Raw genomic sequence first — 15,697 nt, 5'->3', positions numbered from 1 at the left:
TCCTGAGCAGCTGCGTACCTGACCAATCACGCACGTGTGCAGCTCCCCTGTTTGGCCAAGTGGTAAGTGCACACACAGACAGGCACAAGTGATGTGAATTGGGCTCTGGAGTCCTGGGAGAGCAGGCAGAGAGGGGCCAGGGCAAACACCCCATCTGCAGGGGAGCCTGGGGCTTGCTGGGAGAAGAGAGAGGACTGGCACTGTCTGTGTCTCAGGGTATTTATTAGTGACTCAGCTACAGGGAGCTCATGGGCCCGTCTGCGGATCCACCGGTGCCTTTACAAACAAGGGATTTCTACTCCGTGACCTCAGCTCTGCAAACACCTAAACAGATTCCATGGAGCATGTGCAGCCGGGAACCGCCTGAGGTCATGGCCCCCCCTCTCGGGCCGCAGGACTTCTGGCACCCAGCACCTCTGCTCTCAGCCCACGTACCGTGCTGCTCTCTCACCAGGGAATAGTCTCCCCTGCCCAGCTCCAGAAGCTCCCGCTGTGTTTCTCGGAGAGGGTAGGAAGCACAGTGAGAATCCCCCGCACGCTTTCGTCCACGGGCAGGTCGGCCTGCAACAGTCCAGGAAATTCAGAAGTCAACAGGCTGACCGGGGGCTGGAACAAAGTGTACAGTGGGGGGGCTAAGCCACTGAACCAAACCGTAATCCCTGCATATGATGGAAACCACTTCAAGCCAGGGGGTCTGGCAGCCCCCCAGCATCCGAAGTTCCAGCACCTATGGAAGCTGGACTTGGTTCTCTGGGGCCATGTCACCCCATACAGTCAGGCCTGGGCACGCTTCCTACACGTGCATACGCCCACGCTCGCAGACGTGGGAGTTTATCTGTACGTGCTCCTATGGTCCAGCGGCAGAGCCACGAGCGTGTGCACAGTTGGCAGGTGTGCACGCAGGTGACTGGTCAGTTACACGTATAGGTACCGCGCACACACACACACACACAGCGGCTCTGCGGGCAGATCAGGCACACGTGGTTCTGGCTTGCAGCTCTGGGCCATGGTGGGTAGTGTGTAGTGGATAAGCTGGAAGGCTGGACATGAGGTTGGAAGTCGTGACCTGCACAGGCTTACTTCAAAGGCCCAGGCATCACCGGAGGCAGGGATCAGTTCATGTACTGCTGCAGACAGCTGCTCTACGCTGGGAGGTTCCCGAACCCCAGCCCCTCCCCCATGCCGCAATTGCTGCTCCCAGGGACCCAACACCCACCTCTTGGGTGCCCATGTCTGTCTGCACCCAGCCGGGGTGAACTGCAGCGCACAGAATCCCGTCCTCTGCATAGCTCAGCGCCTGGCACCGGGTCAGCATGTTGAGAGCAGCCTGCAGGGGAAGGGCTCGTGAGCCGAGGGCATTACCATGCACTCGCACTGGCTGTGTTCCTCCACACCCAGGAGCAGCTGCACGGTCTCAGGAGAGAGCATTGCGTGTGCGGCTCCTGTGACAGGCAGTAGCGACGCTAAGGCCAAAACGCCTGCTTAGTGCTGCAGTCAGGCCATACCCAGAGCTCTGAGCATGTTAAAGGCACAGCACGTAAAAACCAAGAGCCCCACAGCTACATCCTGCAAGGTCCTGCCTTTGGACACTGCCCAGCTGGAATAGCAGCGTACATGAGCAGGGGATACCACTGCCCCTGGGATCCAGGCTCAGGGCCGTACCTTGCTGCAGCGGTAGGAGATGACTGGCTTGAAGAACGTCTCAGGGACTCTCTCGATGGATCCCAGAACAGAGGAGATGTTGACAATGGCTGCCTTGCTGCAGCTCAGCCCTTTCTGGCTACTTCCCTGGGCAGCCTTCTTCAGCAAGGGCAGGAACGCCTGGTGGGAAGATGGTCCCATGGGGTCTGAGCGGAGGTAGTACCCCTTCGCTCTCGGAGCTAGCTCCATCCAACACAGTCCCAGGGGGAAGCACAGACCAGAAAAGGAGGGTTTTCAATTAGCCTCAAACTTCTGGGCTCTTCCTCCCACCCCGAGCAACTGTCCCTCGAGAGCACTCCCAAGCCCCACACTAGGTGACGCATGAAGGGGGAGCACAGGACCAAACGCAGAGTTCTGGGCTCTATCCTTGGCTTTGCCACTGACTTATGTGACCCTGGGCACATCCAATATGCCTTGTGCCCCAGTTTCCCATGGGGAACACAGGCACCTGTATAAAGTATTTTTGACAACCAGGGCCGGATTAACCTTTTGTGAGCCTGGTGCCAAATATATTTGTGGGCCCCCATGTAGTTGTTATGGGCCCCGGCCCCTTCTAAGTGTGGCCTGGTGCGACGACACCATAGTATACTTGGTACTGCTGGGATGGGGATGAAAACTTTTATTTAAACAAAATAAGAGTTGATTGAGATTTGCACTCAGCCCATAGAAAACAAACTCAGCTAGCATCAATATACCCAGAATACTCTTGAATTTGGTTTATTTGTGTGGGAGAGGTGTTGTCTGTTAGTTTTGTCTTTTTTGTTTAAACCCTCAGGGCCTGCTCGTGCTTAACTAGCACATTTATGAGCCACATTAAGCCTGGATGCAGCAATCAGTGGAGTTGCACCTGCATCTCCACCCAAGTTACATTTCATAAATACATTTTTTTAAAACTGGATTTTCTACTTTGGTGCAATAATGTTTACAAAACTTTTTAAAAAGTTAGTTTTTAGCCTATTTCTCCCATTGCAGTCATGAGGGGTGGTGAGGCAAGTGAGCCAGTAAAGTTACTGGGGTAGAGTGTGGGGAGGAAAATTGCTGGTGCTCATCTTTTGCTGGGAGCAAGGGCCACTGAGAGAGAGACAGACAGACATTACCACCAAAGCTACCCCAATCCAGCCTCAAGCCAAGCTCCAACCCCAACCTTCACACCTGGGCTCCCCCACCCACCCATCTGGTCCACCCTACTGTCCCCACAATTAACCCCCACCTTCACACAAAGGCTCTCAATCTCCCCCTACCCTGCTACTGCCCACCCCCCCCTTCAACTCAGACTATTACCCCCACCTTCAACCTCCCTCCCTCCGCCCCCACTCCCACCTTCAACCCAGACTCTCCCCTCCCTCCCCCCGCCTTCAACCTCCCTCCCTCTCTCTGCCCCCACCCCCACCTTCAACCCAGACTCTCCCCTCCCTCCCTCCCCCCACCTTCAACCTCCCTCTCTCTGCCCCCACCCCCACCTTCAACCCAGACTCTCCCCTCCCTCCCCACCCCCACTTTCAACCTCCCTCTCTCTGCCCCCACCCCCACCTTCAACCCAGACTCTCCCCTCTCTCCCTCCCCCCACCTTCAACCTCCCTCTCTCTGCCCCCACCCCCACCTTCAACCCAGACTCTCCCCTCCCTCCCCACCCCCACTTTCAACCTCCCTCTCTCTGCCCCCACCCCCACCTTCAACCCAGACTCTCCCCCTCTCCCTCCCCCCACCTTCAACCTCCCTCTCTCTGCCCCCACCTTCAACCCAGACTCTCCCCTCCCTCCCCACCCCCACTTTCAACCTCCCTCTCTCTGCCCCCACCCCCACCCCAGACTCTCCCCTCTCTCCCTCCCCCCACTTTCAACCTCCCTCTCTCTGCCCCCACCCCCACCTTCAACCCAGACTCTCCCCTCTCTCCCTCCCCCCACTTTCAACCTCCCTCTCTCTGCCCCCACCCCCACCTTCAACCCAGACTCTCCCCTCCCTCCCTCCCCCCACCTTCAACCTCCCTCTCTCTGCCCCCACCCCCACCTTCAACCCAGACTCTCCCCTCCCTCCCCACCCCCACTTTCAACCTCCCTCTCTCTGCCCCCACCCCCACCTTCAACCCAGACTCTCCCCCCCCCCACCTTCAACCCAGACTCTCCCCTTCCTCCGCCCCCAGTCACCGCCAGCTCCCCCGTCGCACGCTGACTCGCCCCACAACTGCCCCCTCCGCTCCGCTCCGCTCCGCGCAGTGACCCCCCCCCGGCAGGGGCCCGGGCCAGGCCCGGGGGCACAGACCCAGGCGGGCCCGTGTCTGGCAGTGGGACGCTCCCCCTGCACCGCTTCCTTTTCTGTCGGGTCCGTGCCCACCCCACCCACGCAGCCGAGGCGGCTGGCAGCAGGCGCGGGGCATTGTGGGACTCGTAGTGCAGGTGGCGGAGCCGTCCAAGGGCCCAGGCGGAACGCGAACTACAGCTCCCAGCACGCCCCGCGACACCTGGCCGGGCGGAGGCCAGGGCCGCTGGACGCGTGGGGCCGCGCGGTGTCGTTACGGGCCCAGCGCCCACAGATCCGGGTGATTCCCCTGCCGGGCCCGGCTCCGGGCCGGTCTCTCCGGGCGCTGCACTCACTCGGCTGGCGCTAGGAGCGGCGTGATTGCACTAAGAGCTGTGCACCTAGCAAGAGAATCGGACTGTAGCCAGTTGCCGCGCCAGCACCTCGCTGGTGGCCCGATGGCATGCTGCAGCCACTGCGCCTCAGTTTCCCTCTTGTGCTCTTTGGCCCATTCCAGCCATATACGTGACCTGATCCTCTGGCCAGCCACATTCAAATGTCTGACCCCTTCCGGGGCCACCGAGTCCTTTAACAAGTGCCACAGAAATCCAGAGACAATTCAATCTTCTGTCCCAATGGGGCTCCGTTGGCTGCCCCCCTCCCTTGCAGCTGAGCCTTGGCTAGAATGCAGCAACCTCCCCTCTTTCCTAAGGTGCCTGGGCCTCACTCCCTCCACACTCTAGGGTTGGCAACGTTCTCTGCCTTCCCAGGGCTCAGGCGGGCGTCATCCCTCAGCAGCTCCTGATTCTCCCTCCAATTCCAGGAGCCGACTCCCTGCATCTCTGCCTTCGTGGAGAGCATGAGCACCCAGCTCTCTCCCTACACCAGGGGCCGCCCTCTGCTCTGTTAATGCCCCCTGAGCACAGGCTGGCCCCAGGTGCATTCGGGGAGGTGACCACCCCTCTCCAGCTCCTCTAACTCTGGCGGTGCTGGTGCGGGGGGTACGCCCCGTCCCACAGACACGGCTGATATCTCCAGTTCTCCAGCTGAAAGCTCAACTCAGCCCTCCCCTTCTTCCAGAGGTCTCCCTCCTTACACCCGCTCCCCGGAAGTGCAGCAGCATCCTGGCCACTGCAGCCTTACCTGGCCCACCAACATTGGCCCCACCACGTTAGTCCTGTAGGCACCCAGCATCTCTTCGGAATCCACCGTTGCCAGAGACACTTCGGAGAAAATGCCAGCGTTATTTATTACCAGGTTCAGGCCCGAGCCGTCCAGCTGCTCCTCAACCCTCCGGGTTGCTTCCTCAATGCTTGCTGGATTCACGGCGTCTGTGAAGAGAGTGGAGGGGCTGTGAGGTTAGGGGTACCGAGAGCCCTTTGTTGAGTTACAGGCGCTGAGAGCTCTGGGGGTGCAGGCTAGCCCTCCAGTGCAGTGAACCCACTCGGTGAGCCGCACTCCAGAGTGTGCACCTCACTACCTCACCATAGGCACTTCAGTCCCCAAGCAACCGCTGCTCAGACAAGCATCTCTGGAGAGACCCTGAGCGTCTGTCCATGCAGCTTGCAGCAGCGCGCCTGGATCGACAGACTGGGGCTAGCTGGTCTTGCGCCCGCGTTCCCAAACCAGCTGTGCAGACAGTGCTCTGAGTTCACGGCTAAGATGAGAGCAGGGGCTCTGAACCCGAGGAAGGGGGCTGGAAACTTAGACATGGGCAGCACAGATTCCACATCACTTTGGGGTGGGGGAGACCCTGTCCCTTCTCTCTGCAGTTACCCTCATGGGTCCTGTGCTGGAGAAATAGCCATGGGGCAGTTCCAATCCATGCAGATCCCCAGAGGTGCCAGGACGGAGAGGGAGGGTTAGACAAACACAGCTAGTAAAAAGAAGAACAGGAGTACTTGTGGCACCTTAGAGACTAACAAATTTATTAGAGCATAAGCTTTCGTGGACTACAGCCCACTTCTTCGGATGCATATAGAATGGAACATATATTGAGGAGATATATATACACACATACAGAGAGCATGAACAGGTGGGAGTTGTCTTACCAACTCTGAGAGGCCAATTAATTAAGAGAAAAAAAACTTTTGAAGTGATAATCAAGCTAGCCCAGTACAGACAGTTTGATAAGAAGTGTGAGAATACTTACAAGGGGAGATAGATTCAATGTTTGTAATGGCTCAGCCATTCCCAGTCCTTATTCAAACCGGAGTTGATTGTGTCTAGTTTGCATATCAATTCTAGCTCAGCAGTCTCTCTTTGGAGTCTCCAAAGAGACTGGGAATGGCTGAGCCATTACAAACATTGAATCTATCTCCCCTTGTAAGTATTCTCACACTTCTTATCAAACTGTCTGTACTGGGCTAGCTTGATTATCACTTCAAAAGTTTTTTTTCTCTTAATTAATTGGCCTCTCAGAGTTGGTAAGACAACTCCCACCTGTTTATGCTCTCTGTATGTGTGTATATATATCTCCTCAATATATGTTCCATTCTATATGCATCCGAAGAAGTGGGCTGTAGTCCACGAAAGCTTATGCTCTAATAAATGTGTTAGTCTCTAAGGTGCCACAAGTACTCCTGTTCTTCTTTTTGCGGATACAGACTAACACGGCTGTTACTCTGACAGCTAGTAAAGCACCAGTGCAGCACCGGCCCTTCGTGTCACCATTTCTGCACTTAGCCTTTTGGAAGCAAGATCTCTCCCTGCTGTGAATGGGCTGGGGAGGCTGTGAGGACACCAGAGGAGGAGCGCAGAAGGAGAGGATGAGGGGAAGGATGCCAAGAAACGAGTCTGGGTCCTAGATAAACCCAGTCACCTGGCAGTGACCTTGGGCTCTACCTCACAGATGCACTAACCTTGCCATCTCCTTGCAGGCACCAGATGGCGCTCTGCTGCTGGGAGAAAGAAATGCAGCGCATAGGCTGGCACACCACACCTGTCTGGTACCAATGAGTGCTCTGAGGGCCATAAAAGCAGCGCTGTGCAGGAGTCACTACGGATCTGGGACCCCCCTGGGTACCTCCTGGTGTAAATGCACGGCGCCTCCGGCCAGGTCTGCACTGTAACCTCACAATCGGTGTGACCACGCTGCTCAGCCACCGCCCTGCGAGACTCATTCCTACCAGCCTAGCCTCTGGTGTGGACAGCGCTATGTGGGCGGGAGAGTGTCTCCACGGACACCACTTGGGCCGCTCGCGGAGGTGGAGTAACCACGCTGATGTGCAGCAGCGTCCTTACTGAAGCACCACAGAGGCACAGCCATGGGTGGCGGGTGGATCCCCCCTTCAGGGAGGCTAGTCCCTCTGGCCTCACTCCTTCTGCCTGATGCCCCCCTCCTGGAGAAGCCCTGAGCATCCCTCCCTCCAGGACTGGAGCCCCACCCTTCCTGGAGAAACCCCAGCTATGCCATATCTCCCCTCCTGAGACCCCAAGCCACCCAGCGGGAAAATCTCGTGTTTCTTCCCAAAGAACCTGAGCTTTTTATATGCCCCATGCAGATTCCGGGGCAGCTGACGAGATCCTGGGCCCGAGTGGCAGATGGGTTTCAGGAAGCTTGGCACAGCTGACTTTGCAGCAGTGCACAGAGAGCTGAGAAACACAGGAGTGGCTTTGGGGGTTAGCAGCTGAACATGAGAGCTGCTTTCGGGGAGTCTAGTGCACAGGCCCAGGAGGGGAACGGCCAGTCCCACAGCTGGAGCGCCCAGACTTGCAGGGAATCGTTCGGTGGCAGAGCACATACCTAGCTTCACCATCACCAGGTTTGGATGTTTGGAAACCAGATTCCTCAGCTCCTAAAAAAGAGAAACATGGAGAACAATGGAAAGCTGCAGCAGAAGGCAGAGGTAAGGGCCGGGCTACGGCCCCGAAGCCACATACGAACTGAGGGCCAGAGTCTTGACTCCGTAGAGTATGGCAGTACTGCCCAACTGCTCCCACTGATTTCAGGCCGACGATAAGAGTATCATAGAACCATAGAATATCAGGGTTGGAAGGGATCTCAGGAGGTATCTAGTCCAACCCCCTGCTCAAAGCAGGACCAACCCCCAAATAAATCATCCCAGCCAGGGCTTTGTCAAGCCTGACCTTAAAAACCTCTATGGATGGAGATTCCACCACCTCCCTAGGGAACCCATTCCAGTGCTTCACCACCCTCACAGTGAAATAGTGTTTCCTAATATCCAACCTAGACCTCCCCCACTGCACCGTGGCACGTCTGTGTTCGTGAGGGACTGTACTCGCACATGTGCACAAACACACTTACTTACCCTATTTGCTTCACTGTCCCACCAGCTTGGACAGGCTGGGTGAGAAAGGCGGAGAATCAGTCCCGGAGTTAGGGGTTGGGTCACAGGAGCAATATTTACAATAACACGCAAAACTGAGCCTGAGCAAACTCCCACTGAAGTCCATGGGAGTCTCTCTGTTGACTTTAATGGGAGTTGGCTCAGGCCCCTAGACACCGGGACAGATCCGGAGAACAGGGAGATTCCCACAGTCCCCCGTATTCAGTCACACACAAAAAGCCCTTCGCTAAAAGAACATTATGGCTGCAAAGTCATGCACTCCAAAGTTAGGCCACGCTGGCATGTCGAGGACCGTCCCAGGTAGAAAATGGTGAGTGATGCGTTTTTTACTTACTAGCTGGTTAAGTTTTTACTTGTGATTTGTATCAAGCTCTACTTGGATGGCAATTCAAATCAATGTAAAATGTGCAAAACCAGCATTTTTTGGTATTAGTTAAAATAAAACTACTTTAAATGTGCTGGATACATAAGAAAAGTCATTTATCAAAAATATTTACATTTAAAACTGATTTATTAAAACAAAGGAAGTATTTGTAGTTAGTGACCTGAGGGGATGGTTTCTGGTACCATGTTCCACAAGATTTTAGGACTAACAGATCTCATCCTCTCAAACCTGGAAGAGGAAAACAAGCTTTTCTGTTTTTCCAGCTCCCAAGTTGCTTCTTAACTAAGAAAGAACTAGTCATTGAACTTTAAGGAGTTAAATAAACTGATATGAGGAAGATATTCTTTGCACCTGCTGAAGAGGCTACTGCTGTCAAAAGCCGGGTTAGCACTTCATAAAAATATAAGAATGCCCACACTGGGTCAGACAAAGGTCCATCCAGCCCAGTGTCCTGTCTGCGAACAGTGGCCAATGCCAGGTGCCCCAGAAGGAATGAACAGAACAGGTAACGATCAAGTCATCCACTTCAGAAACTCTGGTTCCAGGTGCCTAGACAGTGACTTCCCCAGTTCAGCAGTTTGACTTGCTTTAACGCTTGGCAGCAAAGCAAAACTGGTGAATATTATTTTTTCTGTTTAATTTAAATGATTTTAATAGATTATAATAAATTTAGGCCTTACATTTCAAATTTAATTTACAATAGGTTTATTTTTAAAAATTGAACCTGTATTTAATTTAAGTTAGGGCTGTCAAGCTATTAAAAAAAATGATCGGAATTAATCATGCGATTAAAAAATATCAATCATGAATAATTGTGCGATTAATTGCACTGTTAAACAATAATAGAATACCATTCATTTAAATATTTGTGGATGTTTTCTACATTTTCAAATATATTGATTTCAATTACAACACAGAATACAAAGTGTACAGTGCTCACTTTATATTTATTTATGATTACAAATATTTGCACTGTAAAAAACAAAAGAAATAGTATTTTTCAATTCACCTCATACAAGTACTGTAGTGCAATCTCTTTATCATGAAAGTTGACCTTACAAATGTAGAATTATATACAAAAATAACTGCATTCAAAAATAAAACAATGTAAAACTTTAGAGCCTACAAGTCCTCTCAGTCCTACTGCTTGCTCAGCCAATCGTTCAGACAAACAAGCTTGTTTACATTTGCAGGAGATAACGCTGCCCACTTCTTGTTTACAATGTCATCTGAAAGTGAGAACAGGCATTCGCATGGCACTTTTGTAGCCGGCGTCGCAAGATATTTAAGATTCATATGTCCCTTCATGCTTCAACCACCATTCCAGAGTACATGTGTCCATGCTGCTGACCAGTTCTGCTCGATAACAATCCAAAGCAGAGCGGACTGACGCATGTTCATTTTCATCATCTGAGTCAGATGCCACCAGCAGAAGGTTGATTTTCTTTTTTGGTGGTTCGGGTTCTGTAGTTTCCACATTGGAGTGTTGCTCTTTTAAGACTTCTGAAAGCTCCACATCTCGTCCCTTCCAGATTTTGAAGGCACTTCAGATTCTTAAACCTTGAGTCGAATGCTGTAGCTATCTTTAGAAATCTCACATTGGTACCTTCTTTGCGTTTTGTCAAATATGCAATGAAATTGTTCTTAAAACGAACAACATGCTGGGTCATCATCTGAGACTCCCATAACATGAAATATATAGCCGAATGCGAGTAAAACAGAGCAGGAGACATACGATTCTCCCCAAGGAGTTCAGTCACAAATTTAATTAATGCATTATTTTTTTTTAAAGAGTGTCATCAGCATGGAAACATGTCCTCTGGATGGTGGTTCAAGCATGAAGGGACATATGAATCTTTAGCACGTCTGGCACGTAAATATCACAATCTCCTTTGAAAACAGGACCGCGGCCTTTCGTAAGCTGGAAAAGTACTCTCCCCTGGCCGACACCCTGAGAGCGAAGGACTTCGAGGGGCAGATGGACACCCTGATCGTTGGAGCCCTGGGTGCCTGGGACCCCTGCAATGAGCATGTGCTGCGGACCTGCAGGATCGGTCGACGCTACGCATGGCTCATGAGGTGCCTCATGGTCTCAGACACCATCCGATGGTCAGGGGTGGCTCCAGGCACCAGCGCACCAAGCGCGTGCCTTGGGCAGCAAGCCACGGGGGGCAGCCTGCCGGTCGCCGTGAGGGTGGCAGTCAGGTAGCCTTCAGCGGTATGCCTGCGGGAGGTCTGCCAGTCCCGTGGCTTCAGCGGCAATTCGGCGGCGGGTACGCCGAAGGCGCGGGACCGGCAGACCCTGCAGGCATGCTGCCAAATCCACGTTACCAGTGGACCTCCCGCACGCATGCCGCCGAAGGCTGCCTGACTGCCATGCTTGGGGCGGCAAAATACATAGAGCCACCCCTACCGATGGTCCAGGGACATCTACACTGAACACATCACCGGCCATCGACAGTACCAGGAGGCGTGAGCTGGAGCGACATTGTGCATCGACTATGAGAAAGGGACCGAGAAACTTTCTCCGTTGGACCATATGAACTGGAACCATAAACCCACTGAACATTAAATCTCCCCAAATGAGGGTCACTCCATCCTCATCATCGTATCCACTCATTATACTCCACACCCGAACATAGCCATTCTAGGAACAACATACCCTCCTCTCTCAATGTCTGTACTTCGGCCTGGTAATCTTTTACCCTCACTTGGGGATATTGCAGATTATGTATTCCTTACGCCAAAAGATAATAAACCGAACATCGCACCCCTTGATAATCTGTACGTTATTCCCCGATAACCAGAAACTTCTACACTTAAACTCTGTACCATTCACTTCTTTTAAACATCATCTTAATAACATTTTTATAAAAGTCTACCTTGAGATTCTCCTGTCTCTGCAGCCAGTTTTATCCCAGTGTAACTCCACTACCTTACACAGAGTCACTCCTGATCTACCCTGGGCTAAGGGGAGAATCAGACCCCTCCCCTGGGATCCATCTTTCTAGCGATAGATTTCTCTGTACTGTGTGCAGCTCTCTGGGGTACTGGCAGACACGCATCCCAGGCTGGCATTTCGGAGCAAGTCCCAAGCACCCAACTGTCCTGTTTTTAAAGACCCCTCAGTCCTGTAGCCATCTGGTGCCTTACAAAGGCAAATTAATGTGCTGTTCCAAAGGGGGCTCTGGTCTCTCGAGCCATCATTTACTTCTCCGGCATCATTGCCTGTAAAACAAAGATACCTGCAGGGCAGGCCTTGCCTGGGCGTGCCCCGTGCAAGCGCACCGTGGTGGCGGCAGTGTGCGAGCGCAGATGGAACCGAGCGGCCCTGTGATTGGAATGTAGGGAGCAATCCTACAGAGGTATACACCTCCTCACCCCCGTCTCCCTGAGCTGTGCTGGCTTCCCTGGGGGTGTCCCTGAGTCGCTAGAGTCGCTGGTGCTCTGAATGACCCCTGCGCAGGGAGCTGGCACAGCTCCAGTCTGCCCTGCCTGTGTTGCCCAGAGAACTGTACCCAGGTAACAGATCTGGTAAATGATCAGTCTCACGGTCACTTGCCAGAGCAGAACCACACTCTCCTTCCCAAGAAACATCACTCTCGCTTTTCCCTCCAGGATATTGGGATGTCTCTTTCCTTGTGACTTCGTGCTGAGCCAGTGGAAGGAGGCCTGCTCTTAGCGGGTTCCTCAGAGCAAGAGAGATCAGCACGATTTTAAAGCATCCTTGCTACCACCAGATCATTGGTAAGGTCTCACCGAGGTTGGCCCCACACTCTTAACTGGAGAGGACAGGTTCTAAAATACAGCTGGTATAGAAATCATGCCAATAAAACACTCATAGATTCATAGATTCATAGATTCTAGGAGTGGAAGGGACCTCAAAAGGTCATCGAGTCCAGTCCCCTGCCCTCATGGCAGGACCAAATACTGTCTAGACCATCCCGGATAGACATTTATCTAACCTACTCTTAAATATCTCCAGAGATGGAGATTCCACAACCTCCCTAGGCAGTTTATTCCAGACATGTCCAGCTGGAAGGGACCTCAATAGATCATCTAGTCCAGCCCGCTGTGCAGAAGCAGGACCGTTGAACCTAGACCAGCCCTGACGGGTTTGTCCAACCTGTTCTTAATCCCCCAGGGATTCCACAGTCTCCTTTGGAAGCCTGTTCCAGAACTTAACTACCCTGAGAGTTGGAAAGTTTTTCTAATATCTAACCAACATCTCCCTGGCTGCAGATTAAGCCCATCACTGCACTGGAGATGGAGAACAATTGATTACCATCCTCTTTGTGCCAGCCCTTCACACATTTAAAAACTGTTCTCAGGTCCCCCCTCAATCTGCTTTTCTCAGACTAAACATGCCCCGATCTTTTAAACCCTTCCTCAGATCAGGTTTTCTGAACCTTTTATCGTTTCTGTTGCTCTCCTCTGTACTCTCTCCAGTTTGCTGCCGGCTGCGGGGGGCGAGGAACAACGGTGGGCAAGCCCCTACTCCACTCTGGCTCCAGGGCCCCCTGGGGATACCAGCTGGTAGCTCCTCCACTGAGCCAGGAGCATGATCACACGATTGCCATGGGTCATGAATTCCTGACACCTGCCCCTTCTGCAGCAAGGACCCCGGGGCAGGGCCGGTGGGTGAAACTTCCCCTGGGGGAGGCAAGCTCCCTGTCCCGCCTCTTCACCCCTGGACCCACCCACACTCTGTCCCCACTCCAGGCCTCACCCCCTCCCAGGTCAGCCCCCCCCCCGCTCCCCACGTCCCTCCTCATCCCCCCCCACCCGCCACATCCTTCCTCACCCCCCTGCTTGTCCGTGGATCGCTGGCGTCCTCACCCCCCGGCCCACCTGCTGCTCACCTCCTCACGCCCTTGGCAGACCCACCATGAGACCCCCCGCACCTGCCCATCGCTCGCCTCCTCAACCCCACTCCAGAATCCCCCACCCAGCTCCTCACTCCCGTCAACCCCCTCCCCTGACTCCTCACTCCCGCGTCAGACCCCTCCACCTACCACGAGACCCTCCCCCAGCTGTCCACCAGTTGCCTCCTCACCCCTCCCCACAGACCTTCCCCTGCCACATCCCTCCTCTCTCGCCTGCCCCCACGGGAGGTGGGGTGAGGCGGGATGCAGTGAGCACCTCCGGAGATGGGGGGTGCAGTGGAGGAGAGGAGGAACTCACCAGCCAGCAGCAGCAGGTGGTGGGTGGGGTCCTTGGGGAAGGGGCGGAGCAGGGAGCAGAAGGGGCGGGGCCACCACAGCCCAGGTGTCCGGCAGCGGGTGCGCCAGGGAAGGCTCAGCCTTGCCTATTATACCCGCTGCCCATGCCCTGGTGCAAGTAGGGTGCGTCAGGTTGCAGCCCCCTTCCGGCTCCTCCAGAGCCTCTCACTCAGGCTGTGGCTCCCCCCAGCTCCTGATCTATGCACCCCCCACCCATGGCCCACGAAGTCTCAGGACTGCCTTGTCAGCCTCCTTGAGGCACTGGGCAGGACGGCCATCCAGCAGCCCAGGGGAGGAAGCTGGACGGGGGACGGGGTGCCTTGTGACTGTGGGGACCATTTCTAGTCCCTTGTGCTCCCGTCTCCAGGCAGAGATCCTCTGGGCCGTGTCCACTAACTCCTTGGACACCTTTGAGGAGCAGTGGGTGCCATCTGGCGTTCTCTGCTCAGTGTCCACCTCTGACTCCCTGATGCTTTACCTCTGACCTCACCACGCTGCTCTTTTTTCCTTTCTTGTCCCCAGAAATCAATTGTAGCCTGGGATGGGTGGTTCCTCCCCCTTACTCAACAGGGGAGGCCTAGCCCCGCCCGCCCCAGTACTACATCGCCCTGCTCCAGCCCTAGAGCAGGTCCCTCCTGAACACTGAGGGGTCCCGTGCAAAGAGGGAGTCTGCACTAATGTAAGTAAACACAGTACGTAATGCCTGTGCAAGGGGGGCAAGTTAAGGCTGCATGGGCACCATCATTCTGGTGCTTTCTAACTTGGGAGCACTTGGATTTCAACACAATTAGCCACAGCTGCTGCCCAGAGCTCACTGGGCCAGCTTCTCTACGGCCTTGCATGGGTGGGCGTGCTCATTCACAGCTGTGCAAAGGCTCCCTAAGCAGCCTGGTTGCCTTTGCCCCTCACTTTGCACAGCTGCAAAGGCCAGCCTGGCTCAGAGCATTATGTAGCTAGAGGCAAATGGCAAATCTCTTGCCTTCGGGGTGAGTTTCCGGAGTGGTTAGATCGATGCAGGGTTTTTGCTCAGGCCCCTCTCAGTGGCCCCAGCTGTCCAGCTGGTCTGTAGCTCTGCACAGACTGGCAGAGACTGAGTTTGTCCAGAGCATAGATTGGTGCATTGCTCTGAGCTGCCCCAGAAACGGCTGCAAGGACACTTACTACCAGAAAGCAGCCGTTCATTCCAGGGACGTAGGCCAGATAAGCAGCCCCTCCCCAGCTTTCCTTATGAACACGACTGCAAGCCCGAAGGCAGCTCTCAGATGAAACCGGCTCTCGCTATTTAGCAGCAAGTGCACAGTGTTGGAGCGGTGCCAATAACAAAGCCAGATGTTATGTAATTCCTGACCTGTCCTCGTGCTCCCTCTGGGTCCCGGCAGGTGGCAAAGACCCACTGCGGCGGGTTTGATTTCCCCAGCAGCTGTTTCACCAGCTCCAGCCCAATTCCCCGATTGGAACCGGTCACTAGAACGCTGCGGACGTTGAGCCCCGCCATGCTCCCTGAGCTGTCACGTGTCCTGCTCTGTAGGCGTGTGCTCAGGAAACTTCCCCTAGTTCCCTCGCCCTGGTGCATTTCCCCTAGTGGCTGCAGCTAAAATGCACTCTTCCGTGCTGATTTCCTCTGGATTTACCTGGCATCTTTCAGTCTGGCCAGAGCCGCACAGGAGGAAACACGTTGCTAGAGGAAGGCATGTTTTCTCTGACAGACAAATCAACTCCTGTTTCTCCTAGTTCAGTGGTTCCCAAACTTTAACCCCTTTCACTAAAATGTCGTCTCGTAAACCCGGAGAGGGGTGAAAGGGCTTCAGGGTACCCCACAAGGAGGAATTCCCAAGTGCTCCTTC

The 15,697-nt window shown here is 54.1% G+C and overlaps 1 protein-coding gene across 1 annotated transcript; it reads right to left on the bottom strand.

Moving 5' to 3' along the window:
- Window positions 1-205: 205 nt before the first annotated feature.
- On the bottom strand, window positions 206-15,354 carry LOC128849040 (C-factor-like). Its single transcript, XM_054049403.1, has 6 exons — window positions 15,202-15,354; window positions 7,682-7,733; window positions 5,080-5,267; window positions 1,663-1,821; window positions 1,217-1,327; window positions 206-561 (listed from the first exon to the last, which is right to left on the bottom strand). The coding sequence occupies exons 1-6, from the start codon at window positions 15,346-15,348 to the stop codon at window positions 448-450; spliced, it is 771 nt and encodes a 256-aa protein (XP_053905378.1). The 5' UTR covers window positions 15,349-15,354; the 3' UTR covers window positions 206-447.
- Window positions 15,355-15,697: the final 343 nt, after the last annotated feature.

Source organism: Malaclemys terrapin, chromosome 14 (assembly GCF_027887155.1).
Source record: "Malaclemys terrapin pileata isolate rMalTer1 chromosome 14, rMalTer1.hap1, whole genome shotgun sequence".
Taxonomy (NCBI): domain Eukaryota; kingdom Metazoa; phylum Chordata; order Testudines; family Emydidae; genus Malaclemys; species Malaclemys terrapin.
This window is presented reverse-complemented; position numbering and strand designations above follow the sequence as displayed.